Source organism: Labrus bergylta, chromosome 23 (genome assembly GCF_963930695.1).
Source record: "Labrus bergylta chromosome 23, fLabBer1.1, whole genome shotgun sequence".
NCBI classification, from domain to species: Eukaryota; Metazoa; Chordata; class Actinopteri; order Labriformes; family Labridae; genus Labrus; species Labrus bergylta.
Genome location: NC_089217.1, coordinates 19,228,430 through 19,247,220, shown reverse-complemented (window position 1 = coordinate 19,247,220; position 18,791 = coordinate 19,228,430). Strand labels below are relative to the sequence as shown.

The window sequence follows — 18,791 nt, the reverse complement described above, 5'->3', positions numbered from 1 at the left end:
TGCTCTCATTGTGATGTCACAGTGGGATTCTGGTAAAAAATATCCCCTCCCCTGATATCTCCATCCATGGACTCCAACCTCAGCCTAGAACAAAACTTTTGAGCAGGTCGGCCATTTTTATTCTCGCTAAAGAGGAGTGATGTCTTCTGGGAAAACTCGGGGGGGGGTGGGGGGTGTCATTGCATTTAAAGAGACACACACACCAAAACGGAGCGTTCAGAGAGAGCTGGTTTATACAGGGTCACAAACCTCCTCTGGTGCTTGATTCATGTGATATTTTGACCAAAGCACAGCACAGATGTTTCATTTAGACCACAGGGGGACTGTTTGAAAAGGTGGAGGAGGGGGATAATATGTCCTCTTTGAAACATTTTTGCCAACCTTTTCTTAACTGGAAAAAAAAGCCACTCCCATCAGCCTCAGATGACACGAGCAGGGTCGTACGATTGTGAATGCACCCGGTCACCCTGCAGAGAATAAATAATTCTATATAAATTACAGTTTTCAGTGTCGCTTGAGAACAGGGTCAACTTTACAACTTTAACATTTAACGATCCTTAGCAGAGGTCAATTTAGGTCACACAGTACACAAACTCTTTGAAAAACGTTGACTATGGGAGCAATTATTCATTTTTCCACGACCTGCTGCTTCCAATTTCAGTTTAAAATGAGCCAGATGGTGAATTTAGAAATTGGGGTGTTGAGGTCTTTTAATGTTTTCCTAATGATGCCATTCATCACAGAGGATGAAGTATTGAGGCCTACTGTGGGTCAGGATGGTCCTTGCCTATAAACAGGCATCCTCGCACTGAATGATACAGGAAGCAAACAGCATTCAGAGTCTCTTCCCCTACTCCTCCCTCCCTGTTATGTCTTTACTAAAAATAGAGCAGCCAGATTGCTGATCTTTATCGGGAACTGGAGAATACAGGAAACAAAAAAAAAGAGGTAGGAAAGTCTATGGAAAGCCAGGGTCCTTGGCCAGTCCATCTTCCCCAAGTAGAGTCACAGGATCAGTCCCAGAGGGGCTGCGGGCGAGACAGGCAGCCTCGACGGGTTTTAAATTCAGGTTCACTCAATGAAAGAAAACAGCGTGATATGATCATGATCATGTTTTCTTGCAAGGGATGAAAACCCTTTTTTCAAACCTTATTCAACAGGGAGAAAAAGGGCTGAATAAAAGAACCTGATCCCGGCCTCGGTGCACAAAAGGATCCTTTATCAATTCCAGCTTCTTATCATGAATATAAAGAAAACAGGCAAAAAGACAGACTAAATTCTGGTTAATAGAATAAAGACAAAGACAAGACGATTGGATCATAGTCCAGTATTCAGAGAAATTAATTGGATGATGATAAATACTGTTTTTCCTTTCAGGGAACTACAGAGCAGCGACCTCGTCAGACAGAAGCAGAGAGAGTCTTCTGACCTTTACCGTCTGAACTTTCAGCGTCGTCCTGCTCCGACTGTCTGCTGGTTTTATATCTGATGAAGCACAGTGCCTCTGCCTCCCTGCTCACAGGTCTGACAACACAATCCTGCTGACTTTGAAGACGCTCAGCAATCCAAAAGGACAACTCTTTGTCTGAAAGTTAAAATAGAAACTATGTTGCTGGACATCTTGACAGATAATGAAATGCTGTTGAGAGGGTTTTTTTTGTTGTCACAGTAAGACGGCAACAGGGCATTTTACAAAGCTAAGTGTTTTCGAGAATACTGACATACTCTGAAATATAAGATAAGAAGATGAACTGATCATTTCCAGTTAGGACAAATTTCTCATCACATAGCTTAAAAACATTTTAAAGGTATAATATGTATTTTTGTGTTGAGTACTTACATTACCTCCAATGTTTTAAACAGTTTATCAAAACCAGAGAAATCTGTAATTTTATAGTTGTAACAGGACGTGTCTTGTCGTGGCCACTGCGATGACAGACATGATTTGTTTATCGTTGCCATGGAAACACCGGATGTTACGTCCCCGTTATTTTTTTTGTTATTGTTTTGATTGAGAGCCCCCTGGCGATGGAGTTTACATGTGTTTAAATAAGTAATCACGTGTTCAAGATTTACGAGAGAAAACAAACAAAAAAAAAAACGAGATATGTTGAGTTTTTGGGCACGGGCACGAGGGTCCTCGCTCACTCTTTGAGTGCTTGGGCCCTAAATAACGTATTGTGAGGCCTCTGATGATTCCCACCCCTACTAAGCAACACTGTGTTTGGGTCCAAAGCCGACCATTTCTTATACACGTGATAATAAATGGGTAAAAAGAGAGATTCTGGGGCGCTGGTGGCGCAGTGGTTAGTGCGCGCGCCCCATGTATGGAGGCTGTAGTCTTCCAAGCGGGCGGCCCAGGTTTGAATCCAGCCTGTGACTCCTTTCCTGCATGTCATTCCCTTCTCTCTCTCTCCCTGATTTCCAGCTGTATCCACTGTCCTATCTCTCCATTAAAGGCACAAAAAGCCCAAAAGTAAATCTTAAAAAAAAAAAAGAGAGAGAGATTCTTCTATGAAGAGGTTCTCACAGTCCCGTTTTGTGAAGTTTTGTCCATCACAGGTTTACGATTCTAAATCTTTTCCGATTACCTTTCACAACTTTGAGAATTAAAGTATGTTACAAGAGCATCAGGTCGTCACACAGGGAAGCATGAACTCCGCTAACAATGTAAACCAAGTCATCAGATTGACCAGAGCATGCAAAGTGAGTCAATAAAACACTGCTGAGTAAACATTCAGTCTTTCACTCAAGAACTCTTCATAAACACTCCAACACCCCTGGGAATGGTTTTTTTCTACTGTGTGTGATTAGAGGACCAGTGCAGCCCTGCAGGGAGCGCTGAAGGGAATTACTTTTTTCTTCTTATTGTTTTTTTTTAAACAGTGCATGCAGGCTCTTCTGCAAACGCTCTTAACACCGTCTCCAGCCATGGAGTGCAATCACAAACACATTATCCTGCTAACCAGGGGCCTTTGGATAGAATTAGGCAGAAATCCCAGAGGAAGCAAACTGAGCTGATTAAATGTTGCCGTCCTAATTGAGACAGTCGAGCTAATTTATGACGAATCCCTGATCTGTTTCCTGCTGCTGCACGAGAGAAAGCCATTAATAAACTCTGTGCGTCTAATAATAAGTTATGACAACAGAGGCTGGTTTGTTTTAACAGGATACTCTGGAGAAGTTCACATATGTACTTACATTTAGTAGGAATTAACAAAGACTGGAGTTTTTCTGCATCCAAATAATTTTTGTGATTTCCAACAAATCCTTCTATACTTCTATGTTCATCTATTTCTCACCTTAAAAAATGGAAAACTGAAGATTTGGTGTTGGTGTCGTGACATGAGCCTCAGACACAAAGTGCAAAGTCTTTGAGCGCTTTTACCTCGTTGCATCTTCTGTAACTGTGTTCCTGTGGCGCCATCTGCAGGATACAGAGGGGAACATCAACACTTCCTTCAGCTTGGCTCCAGTGAAGGTCTCGCACACTGAAGCTTGGCGAGAATCTGCGTCAACTCATAACAAGTGTTATCTCGAGACACTTTACAAAATGATGGAAAGAGGTGTATGAAAGTTCAGAGTCAGTAAAATGTTGAACATGGTTCATAAAAACGTTGATAGCAGAGTTTAAAAAAGAAGACATTCAACAGACCAAAAACTTCCTCATAAAGACAAACATTATTTTCCTCATTTTGGCAGATTCAGACGTCCTCTCAGGACTATTACTGATTGGCATGTCCACTACAGTACCAAAAAATGCGGCGCGTTACTATGACTGAAGCTGTTTTTCATCAGACCAACTAGATCTCTAAGCCGAGTGGCAAAGATATTTCTTACTGTTCTTCCTCTTTGGTGAGTGCGGACACGAGACAACCGCATAAATGATGACGATTGGCTGAGGTAGAGTAAAAATTTCATGGTGAGCCAATCAGAGGTAGTTTGGGCGGGTGTTGTTTACACAAATTCGAAAGCATGCATAGTCGAACACACAACAACACAAATGAGTCAACGAGAAACAGGAATGGCGAGCCCAAATAATCCAAAAGTAGCCTTCTTTAAATGGAAGTATAGCCATTACTTTTCCTTCCAAGAAATTAAAGGAACGAGTGTAATCGTGAAATGCACATTATGCCCTGGAGTCAAAAGCCTCTCCACGTCGGTGTCGAGCAATTCAAACTTATTGAAACATCTTTTAACGCTACATGCTTCCACGAAATTAGTGGCCAAGAAGACCCCCGAAGGAGAAGGAGACAGTGCCACAAAACCTAAGCAACCGAAGCTTGATTTTACGGCCCCACCACCTCACGTTTTGTCTCAGGCCGAGCTAAACAAACTGGTAGCCAGGTATGTTGTGGAGGATATGCTGCCATTATCGATGGTTGAGTCGGAGTCATTCAGAGCACTAGTTGCCAAAATACCGGTCAGAGCAGGGCCTGCAATGTAGAAAGACGTTCGCGAACTACATAGACGCCCAACATGCTCAAATGAATGTCGAGCTCAAACAGACATTTGAGAAATTAGAATATTTGTTTACCACAGCAGACAAAACATCTATTATGTCATTTTTACGGATCCACTATATAAACATAGTAATTATAATATCTACAATAATACATGACATTTGATTGGAGGCTAGCCTCACTTTGTCCCACAGCAACATTAAAATAGTTTAGATTTGTGTACACTGTTTCTGTTAATTATTGATTGTATTAAGTGTCCATTTCATTATAATATTCAGATTTATCATAAATAATTGAATATGCACATGTATTTTAAGTTCTGTTAAAGAGGGGTGGAAGTGGGGTCCAAATTCTTTGACACATTTGAGCATTTAAAAATTTACTTGAAAGTAACGAAATAGTTACTTTCCAAAGTAACTAGTTACTTTTATAATTTGTTACTCAGTAACTACTTTGGTTACTTTTTGGGAGAAGTAACTAGTAACTGTAATTAATTACTTTTTTAAAGTAACTTGCCCAACACTGGTTATTGGCCTTATCAGATGTGGGACTGAGGTCAAGCCAGCCGCTCCTCGCTTTTACATGGTGAAGTGAGCCACCCCTAAATTTGAAGTGCCCACGTATTCTGAGCTTTATGGTAAATGCTCCGGACTGCAGAGCGAGCAGGAGTAACAGACAGAGAGAGCGAGTCTGTTATTAATCTCCTTTTTCAAAATAAAGTGCTAAATGCAGAAGTCTTACCATAAAACTGGCTATGAGATACACGTGTATGACACGGGAGCAAACAGAATACTGTTCAGGGAATAGCTTCGGAGGTCGGTGAAATTAGTTTGAGACTAATACTGCGAGTCTGCGGTAACTTCCCTTTTTCAAAATAAGGTGTTCACAATAAAAAAAAACAGTTCTTTTTGTGAAATGCATCCTGAAACTGTCCCTCGTTTCTATGTAACATATGTATCTGTTGTTTTAAATTGATATACATGCCTGTTAATGTTTTGTACTAATATGGTATAAATAAAGTTTGTTGCAAAAAAAGACAATTTATGGAGCCCCTGAAGTCCCCAAAAAATATCTTGTGCGTGCAAGTTACTTCTGTAACAGTATCTGAAGTTTATACTTTATGAACGTTAAGTGTCCTTATAGTTCTGTCAACTCTGCAGGAGACGTGTTTCCATTATCCTGCGTAAATACGAGCTGCAAACTGTCTGACACCAAAGTGTGTGCAGAGGACAAGGTGGAGGCAAAAATACGGCAGCATAGAAATTGTCTTCTACATTTTGCATTGTCCTTGTCTCAGTTGGCATGTGTGTCTCAACCGTCTCGACACGACGCTGGCAAACAGTATTTAAAGTATTAGTGGCGGTATCATTAGTGAGTCTCATCTTAACAAAACACACCTTTGTTTAAAAAGACACGCAGAGAAACCGCATCACTTTTTCTTGTTTTATTTTCTACTGAGGGCAAGTTGAGTTTCCTCACTCAACGCTCGCTGCATGAAACACAACATGAAACACAAACAGGGTAGGAACTGATACAAAAACATTTACATATTACATTAAGGCAAAGATTTGTGGTTTTCAAGGTGTGGCGATACATTTAGAGGGAAAAACTGCTCCTGAACACAAGGAAAAATGTGAACTCAATCCAAACGCCCTGCAGACTCTAAGGTTCAAATATTATCATGAATAAGGCAATGATTCGTGGGCATGCTTTACATTTTACAGTAATCACAATAAATGGGCGGGAGGAGCTCAGTAGAGGGACTTGGGTCGGTAACCAGTGGGTCGTCCGGTTCAAGTCCAGGTGCAGACCAAAGTATAAAAAGATGTTCTGGTGGCTGGAGAGGTGCCTGGTCACTTCCTGAGTACTGCATAGGTGCCCTTGAGCAAGGCACCGAACCCCTCTGACACACTCCCAGTGCAGCTGCTCTCACTCTGACATCTCTCCACTAATGCATGTCCACAGATCCGGTTTGTGCATGTGTGTGAGAAGCATGTCTCTCTATAACAGAGTGTAAACCAGAATTTACCTCAGGGAGCATTAAATATGCTTTTTTACAGGGGCATATCAGTTTGTCCTAACCGTGTTACATTTATTTAAACCTTTTAAAAAAAAACATTTTTTTTATGACATTTAGACTGAAGCTACAATTATCCACTGCAAAGTGAAAGAAAGGACTGAGCTCATCTGTCAATGTCAGTGCTTATCTGTTCATCCATCACATGATGTAAAAATTACATTCACACTCATTTAAATGAATGTCTGTAGCTCTTGTGCTGTGGAATCATTTAACTCGTACACTAACGTCAAAGTGTTAACAAAAAGGTATCAGGGCATTTCTTTCTCAGCTTCAACAGTTACTGATGTTGTATGTGTGACCCAAAGACAAAGCCTCCTCAGTTTTATACATCAATAATTTCATATCAAAATTTCTAAATGTTGCTGAAACAAAAAGCAAAGTCATGAGCGGTTCCTTTCAATATTGTATGTATCCAAAAAAACATAAAAAACATGAAAAAACAACTCTGAATGTAAGCGTGAAACATAAACGTTTGTGTTTTGTGTTGATCTCATGATTGTCATTTTCCGCTTGAATAAATAAACATCACGCGGCCTCGAAGTGGAGACAAAGAAAAATTAAATTCAAATGAATCATACATGCATGCATAGTCATGTTTGGATGTAAAATCGTGCCAGAAGTTCAAACTTCGACAATATACATTTTAATATTCTGCAGGCTCATCGCATCCCATAGCGTTAGCGGCAATCCCTTTATGATAAATCTTTTTTTAAAGTAATATATAAAAAGGGAAAACAAGTTGAAGTAAAGACTTTTATGGATCTTGTCATGAAACTATATTCCTCTCTAGTTTTCCTGATAAGTTCAAAAGAGTAGTGGTGTTAAAGAGGTTAAAGTCTTTATATGTAATTTTTCACACTTCAATGTAATAGAAATGAAGTATATCCTCTGAAAATAACTCTGTGAGTCATGACTGTCTACAATGGGTGTAACACCCGAGTCCCACTGTCTGTAATGTTTTCAGAGTCCTATCTTCAGTTTGTTTACATCGCCAGGACGGCCGGCTGACTCCTCCCCTCATGTATAAAAGTTGTTTAATTGAGGGACTAGAGAAAAGAAGAATAACATACTGTACTCACTGCTTAACTGTGTTTCTAGATCACGCTCATTTCACATGCAGTGTGAAGATACGAGCATAATAAAGATCACTAGCATTAGCATGCTAACACAACAATGCAGCGCGAGCTGTTTTGGTTTCATGATGGTGCTCAGGGGCGACATCTGCTGGATCAAAAAAAATTGCAATTTAAAATGACAGCACAGTTCCTCCACACAAAGACAGACGCTGCGTCATCAACGCTATCCATGCTAACAATAAGAATTATATTAGAAAACCCTTTTCAATGCTAACGTATTCATTTTTCAACATGTCTTCAATATACTGTGTCCAGGTATATATCCACACATCATCTAAACCTCTTTTCCTGTTCGAGGTTGCTTGGGGGGCTGGAGCCGACCCCAGCAAGTAAATCACAGGGCTGACATATAGGGACAGACAACCAGCCACATCTACAATTTAGAGACACCTTTAAACTCTAAAGATGTCTTTGGACTGTGTGAGGAAGCCAGAGAGGGCCCACGCATGCATGGAGCTCCTGCCCAATGAGGATTTGAACCAGGAACCTTCAGGCTGTGAGGCAACAGTGCTAACTGCTGCACCATGTGTGCTGCTAAGTCTTGTCAAAGCATCTCTATTTAAGTTTAACTGCAAGAGAAAAATGGACAGTAGTGAGTCTGAGTTCATTTGTGTCTATTAAGTTATTGATAAAGGAAATAAGCAGGTGACTGTTGCTGACTGTAAAGGCAGAATGAGTAGAATTTATGGCTAAATGCAAGCAGCAAATTGCACCGTTGAAAGTTACAGGAAGAGCAGCAGAGGTCAGATTTAGAGAGAGTGAAGAGGGGGACTTGGTGCTGTTAGCCAGAAAAAACCAAAACATTGAAACAAAAAAAATAAATAAATAAATCAAACCTCTTTTCTTGTCATTACACAAAACGTGTGTTCATATTTAGTTTAAGAGCACCCCACACCTTCTACCTGTAATGTAGCATATATACTTTAAATGTTTGGCTTCAGCATTACAGCAGGTGCAACCTAAAACGATAAATACAATTTGTCAAAATATCTATAAATGTCATTCCAAAAACAGGCAATATTAAAAAGTTATTATTAATGTTAGAAAAATGTGTCTGTTGAACATTACGGGCTCTATTTTCATGTCAGCACAAAGTCTAAAACAGGTAACGCCTTATGTGTTTGTGCATCAGTGGCTCAGCCTGTAGGGACTTCAGGTCCCTGTACGGACCAAAGTCTCACCAAACCCACTGCTGTGCAGCTCCCTCACTCCGACATCTCCCCCATTAGAGCATGTCCACAGGATCCTGTTTGTGCATGTGTGTATTCCTGGTCTAAGTGCATGTAGCATGATTGAAAAAAAGTCTCCTTCTCTCCAGTTTTTGACAGCTCACCCCTTGTTTAAATCACCATTTAACCCAACAGGAACAGCTATGGACTGTGGGAGGAAGCTGGAGAGAACCCCTGCATGCACAGGGGAGAACATGCAAACTGCCAACAGGGATTTGAACAAGGAACCTTCTAGCTGTGAGGCAACAGCGCAAACCACTGCACTATGTGTCCAGGTAAGTTTGGTCGACTGCAAGAGAACAATGGAACAGAGGATCGATTTATCAATCCTCTCAGGGATTGATAAAGTATGTCTTCCCTTTATGTTGTCGCATTATGATTGATATCTAAACACCTGTGGACAGATATACAAACAATATGTTTGCAGAAACAACACCATCTCCCACTCATGTAGTAGTGTAGTGGTGTTAATGAAAACACAATGTGTGGCGATTATGCAAAACGTGCGTTTCTTTAAACCTATCAGGAGATGATGAGCATAGAAGAGGATGAAAAATAAGATAATAAAACAAATTGTTAGTTCTTTCCGAATTTAGTCTAAAGCGCCACATGCTTGTATTATGAAGCAAGTCAAACACCCCCGCCGGATATGTTTACTCTAACTGCTCCAATAAGCCCAAACTAAGTGGTCACACCGAGAGGTTATCAGTGCTGTTAGTAGACCCTGCTGTTTCCACGTCTGGCTGTGAGCACGCTCACAGAAGAGGGATGATGTTTGAAGTCAATTACCAATCACAAGCACGACCAGCAGCAGCCAGCCCACTTCCACAAATGACAGTAAATTAATAAATAACGCATACGTGAACACGTATTCAAGGCTAGAAGGGAAGAGCTGAAAAAAATTCAGGAAGCACAACTTGCGCAGAATAAAATCACAAACTGTGCAAGCGGGTAAGCTCGGCTTCTGAAACACTCCTCCATCATTAGGAAGTAGATCAGACGTTACTCCTATAAATGAGGGATTCTGTTTGAGGCTTACTCTTTCAGCTGCTGCAGCAGAGCTTTCACATGATGGCAATCAAATAACACAATGACTTACACTAAATCAAAACTAGTTTCCGCTCCTGTCTTAGAAGTAGATTTGAAGTCAGTACCTGGAGAATGAATACACCTGGAAACATATGAAAGAAATCACAAGAGAGAGTTATTGGGGTCTCTGTTTGGTTCAGGGTCAAGAGAAGCGATGGTAGTTAGGCGGTGATTTAACACGGGTTCATCTCTTATCTGGAACTTTACCTGCTTTGTCTGAGGTTAGGCATGTCCACCATTGAAGCTCTGAGTGTTTAACCTGGAGTTACCCCCTCTCCCTCATGTTTGTGATTGACTGAGAGGATGATGAATAATTACCGAGCCAAAGCCTCTGCACACAGTACGCTGAACCTGTACATGCGATAACAGCAGACAGACGTGGACATGTCCTGCATGAAGTGAACTTTGTGCTACAACAAGAAAATAGAGCCCGATGTCTTGCTGTTTAGAGAGCTTTTCATGTGTCATCTAAATGCAATATGTGTTTTGATGTGTATGCAAAAAGCCTTTTGGAGTGAAAGCTTCTCTGATAATAAATAATCACAATAATCTGTCACATGTCTGTGCGGTGCAGGAGTCCTGCAGGGAGTTCATTCAGGTCTGTTGCGTCTCCTGAGGCCCGACGCCGCCTGCTCCGCTCCGATCTCCTCAATGTTTGTCTCACACGAGCTCTCTAACGAAGGCATCAGCTGCGGGTCCTCCACCCCTTCCCCTTCCCCCTCCTCCTCCTCTTCTACACCTTCCTCTTTTCCATCTTCCTCTTCCTCCCCTTCAGATTTCTCTGGACTGAGCTCCTTCATCTCCTCCCCTTCTGTCGCAGCTTCATCTTCAGCTTCCACATGCTTTACATAGTCTTTCCCAGGAGCCTCCGCTGTTCCTCCAGAGGTTTGATTCTCTGCCAGAGAAGCTTCCGCCGCCATCAAGGTTTCTCTGGCTCCGAGCGACTCGATGAGCTCATCCAGATTACGCCCGCAGGACGCCTCTGAAAGTCAGAAAGAACAGAATAGATGTTTTTATTGCCATTTGTACAGGACAGTACAGGTACATTGGAATTTTTGTGCGTTTCTCCCTGAGTCAGCTTCTACAAAAAAGTTAAAATTATATATAAAATAGAATAAGATTATAAGAAAAAAAGAGTAGAAAAGTACAAATAAAATAAAAAATGTAATAACAGCTAAGTAAATTAAAATAAACTGTGCAGAAGTTATACACTGTATTAAAGTAAAGATATAATACAACAAAATAACAAAGGGGAACATTGTACAATGAAATGAAAATATTAAAAGATCTATATATATAAAAAAAATGAAAACAAACAACAATAATCAATAGTTAATCAACAGGGAAAATACATGTGGAATTTCTACTAAAACCTGGCATTTAATATGGATGAATTGTGGTCTGAAAATAAAAAACTGCACTAGAAATAAAGACTTTCGGTGCGTGGACTTTAATGTTGAAATGAGTTTGGCAGTTTGACTGTTGCCCTGATGCTTCACTCAGCTCCACTCTGATTTTTCCTGCCCGCAGTGAAGTAACTCTCACACTCGTGTTTCACACAGATGTGAAATGAGGATGAAATTCTCTGATTTGAATCCACTCTGCAGCTTTTAATTTGAACAATGAGGCAGGAAGTTTAATAGAAAACCGCATCCGAGGAGAGGACAATGGAAGCAACGGGAAATGTGAAGTGAACGGCCTGATATCAGATTGCAGTAGGGTCATTGTGCTAATGAACTGAGAGCAGTGGAACATTGTGTACATAAAGCACAGACTGACAATTCCACCAACAAACAAGGAGGAGGTGCAGAGTTAGAATAAAACAGAATAAACATTGAATTAAAACAGGAGCAGATAATTAAACTTCTTTCATCCTGACTGAAGTGCAGGAAGGTTTATAAAGAAATGTACAGCACATTTCAACATTTTAAAGTTATATATATTGTGCTGTGTGGTGCAGTTTGAGCTCCAGCCTGTGCATGTGTCCATTAAAAGCAAACACATCAGCAGCAGGTGGATTGTGTTTGTTTTACGGTGTCACAGTTCAAGCAGCAGCTGGAGAGTTTCACTGCTATGAACGACCGCAGATTGTGAGCGGAAAACAATCCGGCGTATAAAAAAAAGGGGTTAGTGTCAGAATGCTCAAGTTGTTAATCAGCCTATTTGTGATCCATGTCGTCCACACTTTCAATCAAAATAAAACCATCAGAGCAAAGGGCATCACAAAATAAATGAACGCAATCCGGAAAACGGTTTAGTGAAAGTAGTGTTCCCTTACATCAGTTCTGACCAAAGAGCACTGACGTGTTTCTATTGTTTGAAATGGAAAAACAACAACAATGTTTTCTGATTTTGTATTCTGTTAGAGTCTGGGTCCACATAGGATGTTTCTTTGCGCAGGCAACACCCATTTTTAAACAAAACCAATGCAGCTCAGCTTTTTCAGTGCTCAGCGTCCTGAGCACTGAAACGCCCTCAGCATCAGCAACAGATGCTAACTGGACTCTTCTCCTCTGTCGCCCCCCGGTGGTGGAACGAACAACCAAACTCCATTGGATCTGCAGAGTCCTCTGCACCTTTAAGAAAAAGCTAAAGACCCAGCTCTTTCATGAATACCTACTAACTTAATGATGATGGTCTCCACATTATTATTGATGATGATGATGGTAATGACGATGGTTTTTGTTTGTTAACGATGACTTATAAGATGGTTTCTATACTGATTAGAGCTCTCAAGAACTGCCCTCAATGTTGTGCTTTGCCTCTGGTCACTTCCTGTCAGCACCTGTGTGTCCAATCAGACTCAAAGCTGATCGTTTGCTCTTACTGACATTGTTCCCTTTTTTCTAGATCCTTGCTTGTGTTGTTCTTACTCTCTGACGTACGTCTCTTTGGATAAAAGGGTCTGATAAGTGAATTGTAGAATTGTAGAACATGTCCACAGATATAACTTGCACGATCCTATCCGTGTGTTTGATTTAATTACACTAAAAGAAGACTAGACTGCTAATAAACACAATGATTGTTACGTTGTATGGTTGCTGGTTGTACTTTGTAACTGTTTGTAACCTGTTGACTAAATGCTTTTGTCTCTCTCTAGGGTGTGTATGGTTGGGGGTGATTGAGGACGGTGCAAATAAGTAGGCAGAAACTGCCCGGCTCTCATGCATCTCTCTTCTTGGCTCTGAGAGTCACAACAGAATGTCTATTCAGTATCAATGTTGTCCGAGTAACCTGGTAGAGTGTTTATCCCTTTATCGCGGCTTTTGTTCATTGTTTTAAGGGATCCTGTGGTTTTGGTGGTAGAGGGTGAGTGCCCGGTCCGACGGCCCCGGTGTGGGCTGGCTTGGGTGGCTGACCTTTCTTTTTTGTTTTGTACCCCAGGTTTTCAGCTCATAGTTTTTTTGTTTCTTTGTTTGATTGTAAAAATAAACCTTTTCTTTTAAATGATTTAATCTCTGATTGATTTATGTTCGACTCCCGGTAAAAAACTGATGACATATCAGACCGGCAACTCCGACGTACGAGATCAAATGAAACTCACCAACAGGTCACATCTCCCTCACTGACCAATCCAAATAAAATATGGACGGGGCTAATGATATCAGCTTTGTCCACATACATTGTGGAGGAGAAACTAGTCCGACTCGTCTTTTCAGGGGTTCAATTTCTTTTCAGGGGTTCAATTTCCAGCTGCTGCTGCTAATGCCACGACATGATTCCTTTACACTACTCTCATGTTTTCTTAGCGACACAGAAGATAGTTTTCATAACCTAGCAACAATGAGCGTGAATGTGGGCGCAGCCAGCACAAACACGTCCTTATTGGACACACATCCTTATTCAGATATAACCATGAGTTTTAAATTACCTATGTTATCTTTATATAAATGTAACAAGAAGTCAAAAGTCAGTCACATGTTATATTATCATTTCTCTACACACGCTACCACTCAAGTTTTATTTTCATCTTTTTAAAATTGAGACTTCCACCACATTCATCAGATGAAAATCAGATGCAAACACTTTTCTTTAGATGTATTTCAATGTGGCTGCAGTGGTCAAAATTCAAATGTTGGTTTGTCTCAACACGACGCGCAACACTGATGGCACGCCGACTCATTCTGCAAGCCGTGGCTGCAGCGTGAAGCGCGGCTGCATTTTACTACACGTTTTGCAATTTATTTGGTTATTATTGGAAAAAATCTCCCAATCTGTTATAATACTGTCTGTTTGTGTGAAGATTCTTTTCATGCTTGAGCTGCTGTTTCAAACGGAGTCACAGACAAACCACGGTGCAGCGGTGTGAACAGTTAACTGCATTCATCACATTGTGAACAAAGCATCCGCCTACCGTTGAGGTTCAGGGGCGGACATTCCATTCCCCTCTTCTTCATCAGGTACCGGATGGTCTGGAGTTGAGACATGATCTCGTTCTTCTGCTCCTGAGCCACCGACTTCACACTGCGGAGAGAAGAGACACAAACTACATGAGGATAAAGAACTAATGACCCTCAGAGGAGTTACTCTGATCAAGTATAGTGATCACGCTGCCCTTTAACAGGATCCTGAATCGACTCGTGAGACACCCAAAGATTCCCAGCCCTAGTGACAACACTTATATATAAAAGTACAATTAGAAATATGATTTTAAAAAAGGATATTATCTAGTTTTCTGACTACTCAAAGCGCCCCTATACCGCAGGTCTCACTTCTGGGGTGGCAGCAGCTCAGTCTGTAGGGACTTGGGTTTGGAATCTGGTAGCTGGAGAGATGTGTTCAGCATTGAGCAGTAGAGATATTTCAATATTGCACAACAGACTGAATGATCAAACAGTGTGATAGTTAACTGTCAGAATCGCTCCCACCACTCTGAATCCTAACATCACCTGACAGTGATCTTATTTAAACTGCAGGCCTGACAAAGAAGAAGCCATAGAGAGAGGAGAGCACAGGTAAGTGAGGTTCATGTTCCATGATTGTTTACACAAAGTATACAGCCAAGGCGTTGTGCACACACACACACACACACACACACACGAGTCCACCAAGTGTGTGTGTAACGACTGGCCGTGATCATGACTCACCAGTTAGTGAGCGGGTCCAGCTGCGTGAGGATGGAGTTGAGCATCCTCTCGGTCTGTGCTAACCTTTGTTCCAGCTCGTTCAACTGGTTTTCTACACACACACACACACACACACCCACACACACACACACACACACACACACCACACATCTGACTTACTCTCTGTAAACAAATATATGTTTGACCAAAGAAAACACACATATGCAAACAGAGAACCCCTGTGCATGCCATACACACCTGCCTCCACAGACTTTTTGGCTCCTTTTGTTAATTTGGTCTTCTGTGCCTGCTCATCTGAGGACTTGATCTGTATGAAATATGATTAAAACACATTTTGCACTTAGTGTCGGCTCTTAAAAAACGATTAAATTCTCTCTATAATTTGCCGTTTCGTATCTTTAAATACCTTCAAAAACTTGTACGCTGCAAACACTCCCACCCCGATGGCATAGAGGGGCATCAGTGTGAACACGTAGCCTTTGCTGTTGTTGTTGTTGGTCTTGTACTTGTCGTTCTTCAGCTCTTGTTCCATCAGCTTCTTCATCTGCTGCACGTTCTCAGGGCTCTGAGGGGAACCAGGGGCGTTCACGTTGATGGACTGACCTTTCACCGCGCTCGAACCCGCTGCTGTGAACACAATACCACAGCGGGACAGGTGGTGAGGAATCCAGGAGAAACTACACCTGGATAAAAGCTTTCCCCAGAGAATGTATCGCACAAAGCTGCCTGAAGAGCTTGTTCACACATGTCCCTCACAGCATGAGTTTCCCTTGTCAGACAGGGGAGGGGGGGGGGGGGGGGGGGTCTCAGGAGACAAGAAAGGGAGTAATAATAAATAACAACAATCCAAGATGACGACAAAGTCATGCCAAATATGATCTGATCTGAGACCTGATAAGAGCTCCCTCTGTTTTAGTACAAAATCTACAAACACAGAAACAACATTGTACACGGAGTACAAATGGAAAACATCATTTACCAGTCAAGGACAAAAGTGTGACAAAAATACAAATAAACTAACTAAAATATTTCAATATTATAGAGTAACACACAACACAACTGCATATTGAATGTAATGAATGATAAACGAAGTAGAAAAACAAGGCAACATATGAAGAGGCCGATCATTTCATTTTTTAATACTCGCAAACATATCGTGAAATGAATTTATGAAAATGATTTAGATGTGGGGTCCCCACCAGAGGTGAATGCTATATGGGGGGTCGTTGGCATGGTGGAGTTTGGAAACCCCTTGGCTAGTTCTTAGTAGGACTGGGCGATATGGACCAACACTCATATCTTGATATGGATTAGCTGAATGGCGATACTCGATATATATGGTTATGTATTTTATTAACAGTGAAAACACATGGAAAAATAAACTACCTGTTTGTGAATTTAAAAAAGTAATATTATAAAATAAAAATGTTGCTTAAATACAATAAAAGAGAGAGAGAGAGGAGGAGCAGACAGTCAGTCATCATCAGTGAGATGAGAAAAAGGTGGCCTGGCACCTCTGTAACGTTATTTTAATGCAACATAACCTATATCGATATTAACGATATTGTCTTACCCTATATCTTCTTGGAAAATATATCAATGTATCTTAAAAACTCCATATATTTCCCAGCCCTAGTTCTTAGTGCAGGTTACAGGAAAGTAAGCCTCTAAAAGTTAATGTTGTAAGAAGCTGCAGACGCAACTGTGACTGGCCTGCATTCAAAGTGTTTAGATTGAGGTTTATTACAGACTAACAACAACAATGTAACACTAGCTAAGGATAGTCTATATCGCGATATTAAATTGCTTCATGTCGGCAGAGAAGACTTATAGCATAACCTCTTTCCATGTAAAATAGACAGCTAATGCTCTGTCAAGGAAGCATGTCGCTGCATGATGTTTCCTTCTGAGGGGACAGTGAAGTTTTCGTTACCTTTACGGCTGTACCGGGGGTCAAATCTGGACTCCTTCGTCCCGGAGCCGCCGCCGACACCAAACATCCTGGGCAGGACGACAAACGTGAAGAGCACGGCCGTGAACGCCAGGGCGACTTGATGGGATGTTGACAAAACCATCGTCAACACCAACGCCTGTAAACCAAAATGTGCTGCGAGCTGAGGCTGAAGAGTCTGGACACGGAGGAGGGGGAAGTGTCCCGTTAACCAGGCTAAAAATACAAAACTAAACAACGCTGTAGTAGGAAGCTAAATATCGCCTCTACCTCCCTCAAACAGCTGTGCAGGAACTGCGCTGCAATGACGTCACCGGGACTTCTGGGGTGGACCTTTCAAAATAAAGCCATCAGACGTCGTCTTTAATCTTCTTTGGCTGGACGTTTAGGATAGAAAATAAATACAAATAAAATCAACAATAAAATCAACAATAACAACAACAACACTAACAACAAGAATCATAATAATAATTATTATTATAATAATTGTTGTTGTCGTTATGATGATCAAAATAATATTCAGCTGAGGTTGCCTCTATGTATATGTAAGTATGGGCACAAATTTACTTGTCTTTTACTTGTCATGTCTTTTAATTTATGGTTTTATATGCTTTTAACTTCTGTTAATTATACGTGTGTTTTGTTTTAATGCTTGCTGTAAACCATGTTTGTTTTAAACACTGAATAAATAAAGTTGACCTTGGTTAATGTGCTATGCAGAGGTCATGGGGGTGGGTTTGGAGGGGAGTTAATTAATGAAAAGGGGGTATGAAGTTAAGGGTGTTTGTTTCTACATTTTAACTGCAGTGTATACCCTGGGTTTCTTTAATAAAACAAGATTAAGATGTATAATTTATTAATCCCACGAGGGGAAATCACATTCTTACACTCTGTTGTTGAACATGCCACAATGGACTCAGTAATGGAAAGGTGTCTGAGTGAGTAGCTGCCCACAGCAAGGTCTCCTGGCTCTGCAGTACTCAGGAAGTGAGCTGGCACCTCTCCAGCTACCAGACCAATTTCCAGACTTAGTCTGCACGAGGACTTGAACCAACAACCCTCTGGTTCCCAACCCAAGTAAGCAGGTAAAAGACTTTACTTATTGCTATGTTACAAAGATCCGGCCTATCCATCATGAGCACTTTAGCAAAGCAGCAAAAGTGACAAGAAAGTGGTAAGAAAAAACTGCCTTATTAAAAGGCAGAAATCTTCGGCCGGATCCCCGGCTCATTACGAAACAGCCTTCACAGGCCTAGACTGTGCCGGGCTTGGAAAGGGATAGGGGGAGAGATGGGATAAGGGAGCAAGGGGGTGGGGGGAGGCAAACCGTCCATCAACAATCAACAATCCGGTGGGGGGGGGGGTTGTTCTGACAGGCCGCCAACCAACGATCTTGAGGAGCCTAAGAGAGCTCAAGAGCTCTCAGGAAAGTGGGTGGTTAGTGACTGAGATTTACAGATAGATACATGCAGTAATATGATGTACTGTATATGCACAGAGAGAGAGAGAGAGAGAGAGGAGCTCAAGGTGCCAGTTCCCCCGGTAGTCTAAGTCTATAGCAGCATAACTAAGAGCTGGTCTACACCAGCACTAACTATAAGATTTATCAAAACGAAAGTTTTAAGTCTATTCTTAAAAATACAGACTGTGATTTGATATGATTCCCATTTATATACATTCACATGCTGCAGACACAGCAGCAAGAGAAAACTGGGGTTAAGTGCCTTGCCCGAGGACACTTCGACATGTGATTGCA

General features: G+C 41.3%; 1 protein-coding gene across 2 annotated transcripts; it reads right to left on the bottom strand.

Moving 5' to 3' along the window:
• Positions 1 to 5,892: 5,892 nt before the first annotated feature.
• Positions 5,893 to 17,339, bottom strand: ccdc107 (coiled-coil domain containing 107). 2 transcript variants are annotated; one of them, XM_020647159.3, is made up of 6 exons: positions 17,018 to 17,339; positions 15,491 to 15,711; positions 15,322 to 15,391; positions 15,085 to 15,175; positions 14,352 to 14,461; positions 5,893 to 10,979 (listed from the first exon to the last, which is right to left on the bottom strand). In XM_020647159.3, the coding sequence occupies exons 1-6, from the start codon at positions 17,157 to 17,159 to the stop codon at positions 10,588 to 10,590; spliced, it is 1,026 nt and encodes a 341-aa protein (XP_020502815.2). In that variant the 5' UTR covers positions 17,160 to 17,339; the 3' UTR covers positions 5,893 to 10,587. The 2 variants fall into 2 exon arrangements, with proteins under 2 accessions (XP_020502815.2, XP_029135768.2); XM_029279935.2 differs by having other exon boundaries at positions 15,491 to 15,708.
• Between the last annotated feature and the right edge of the window lie 1,452 nt (positions 17,340 to 18,791).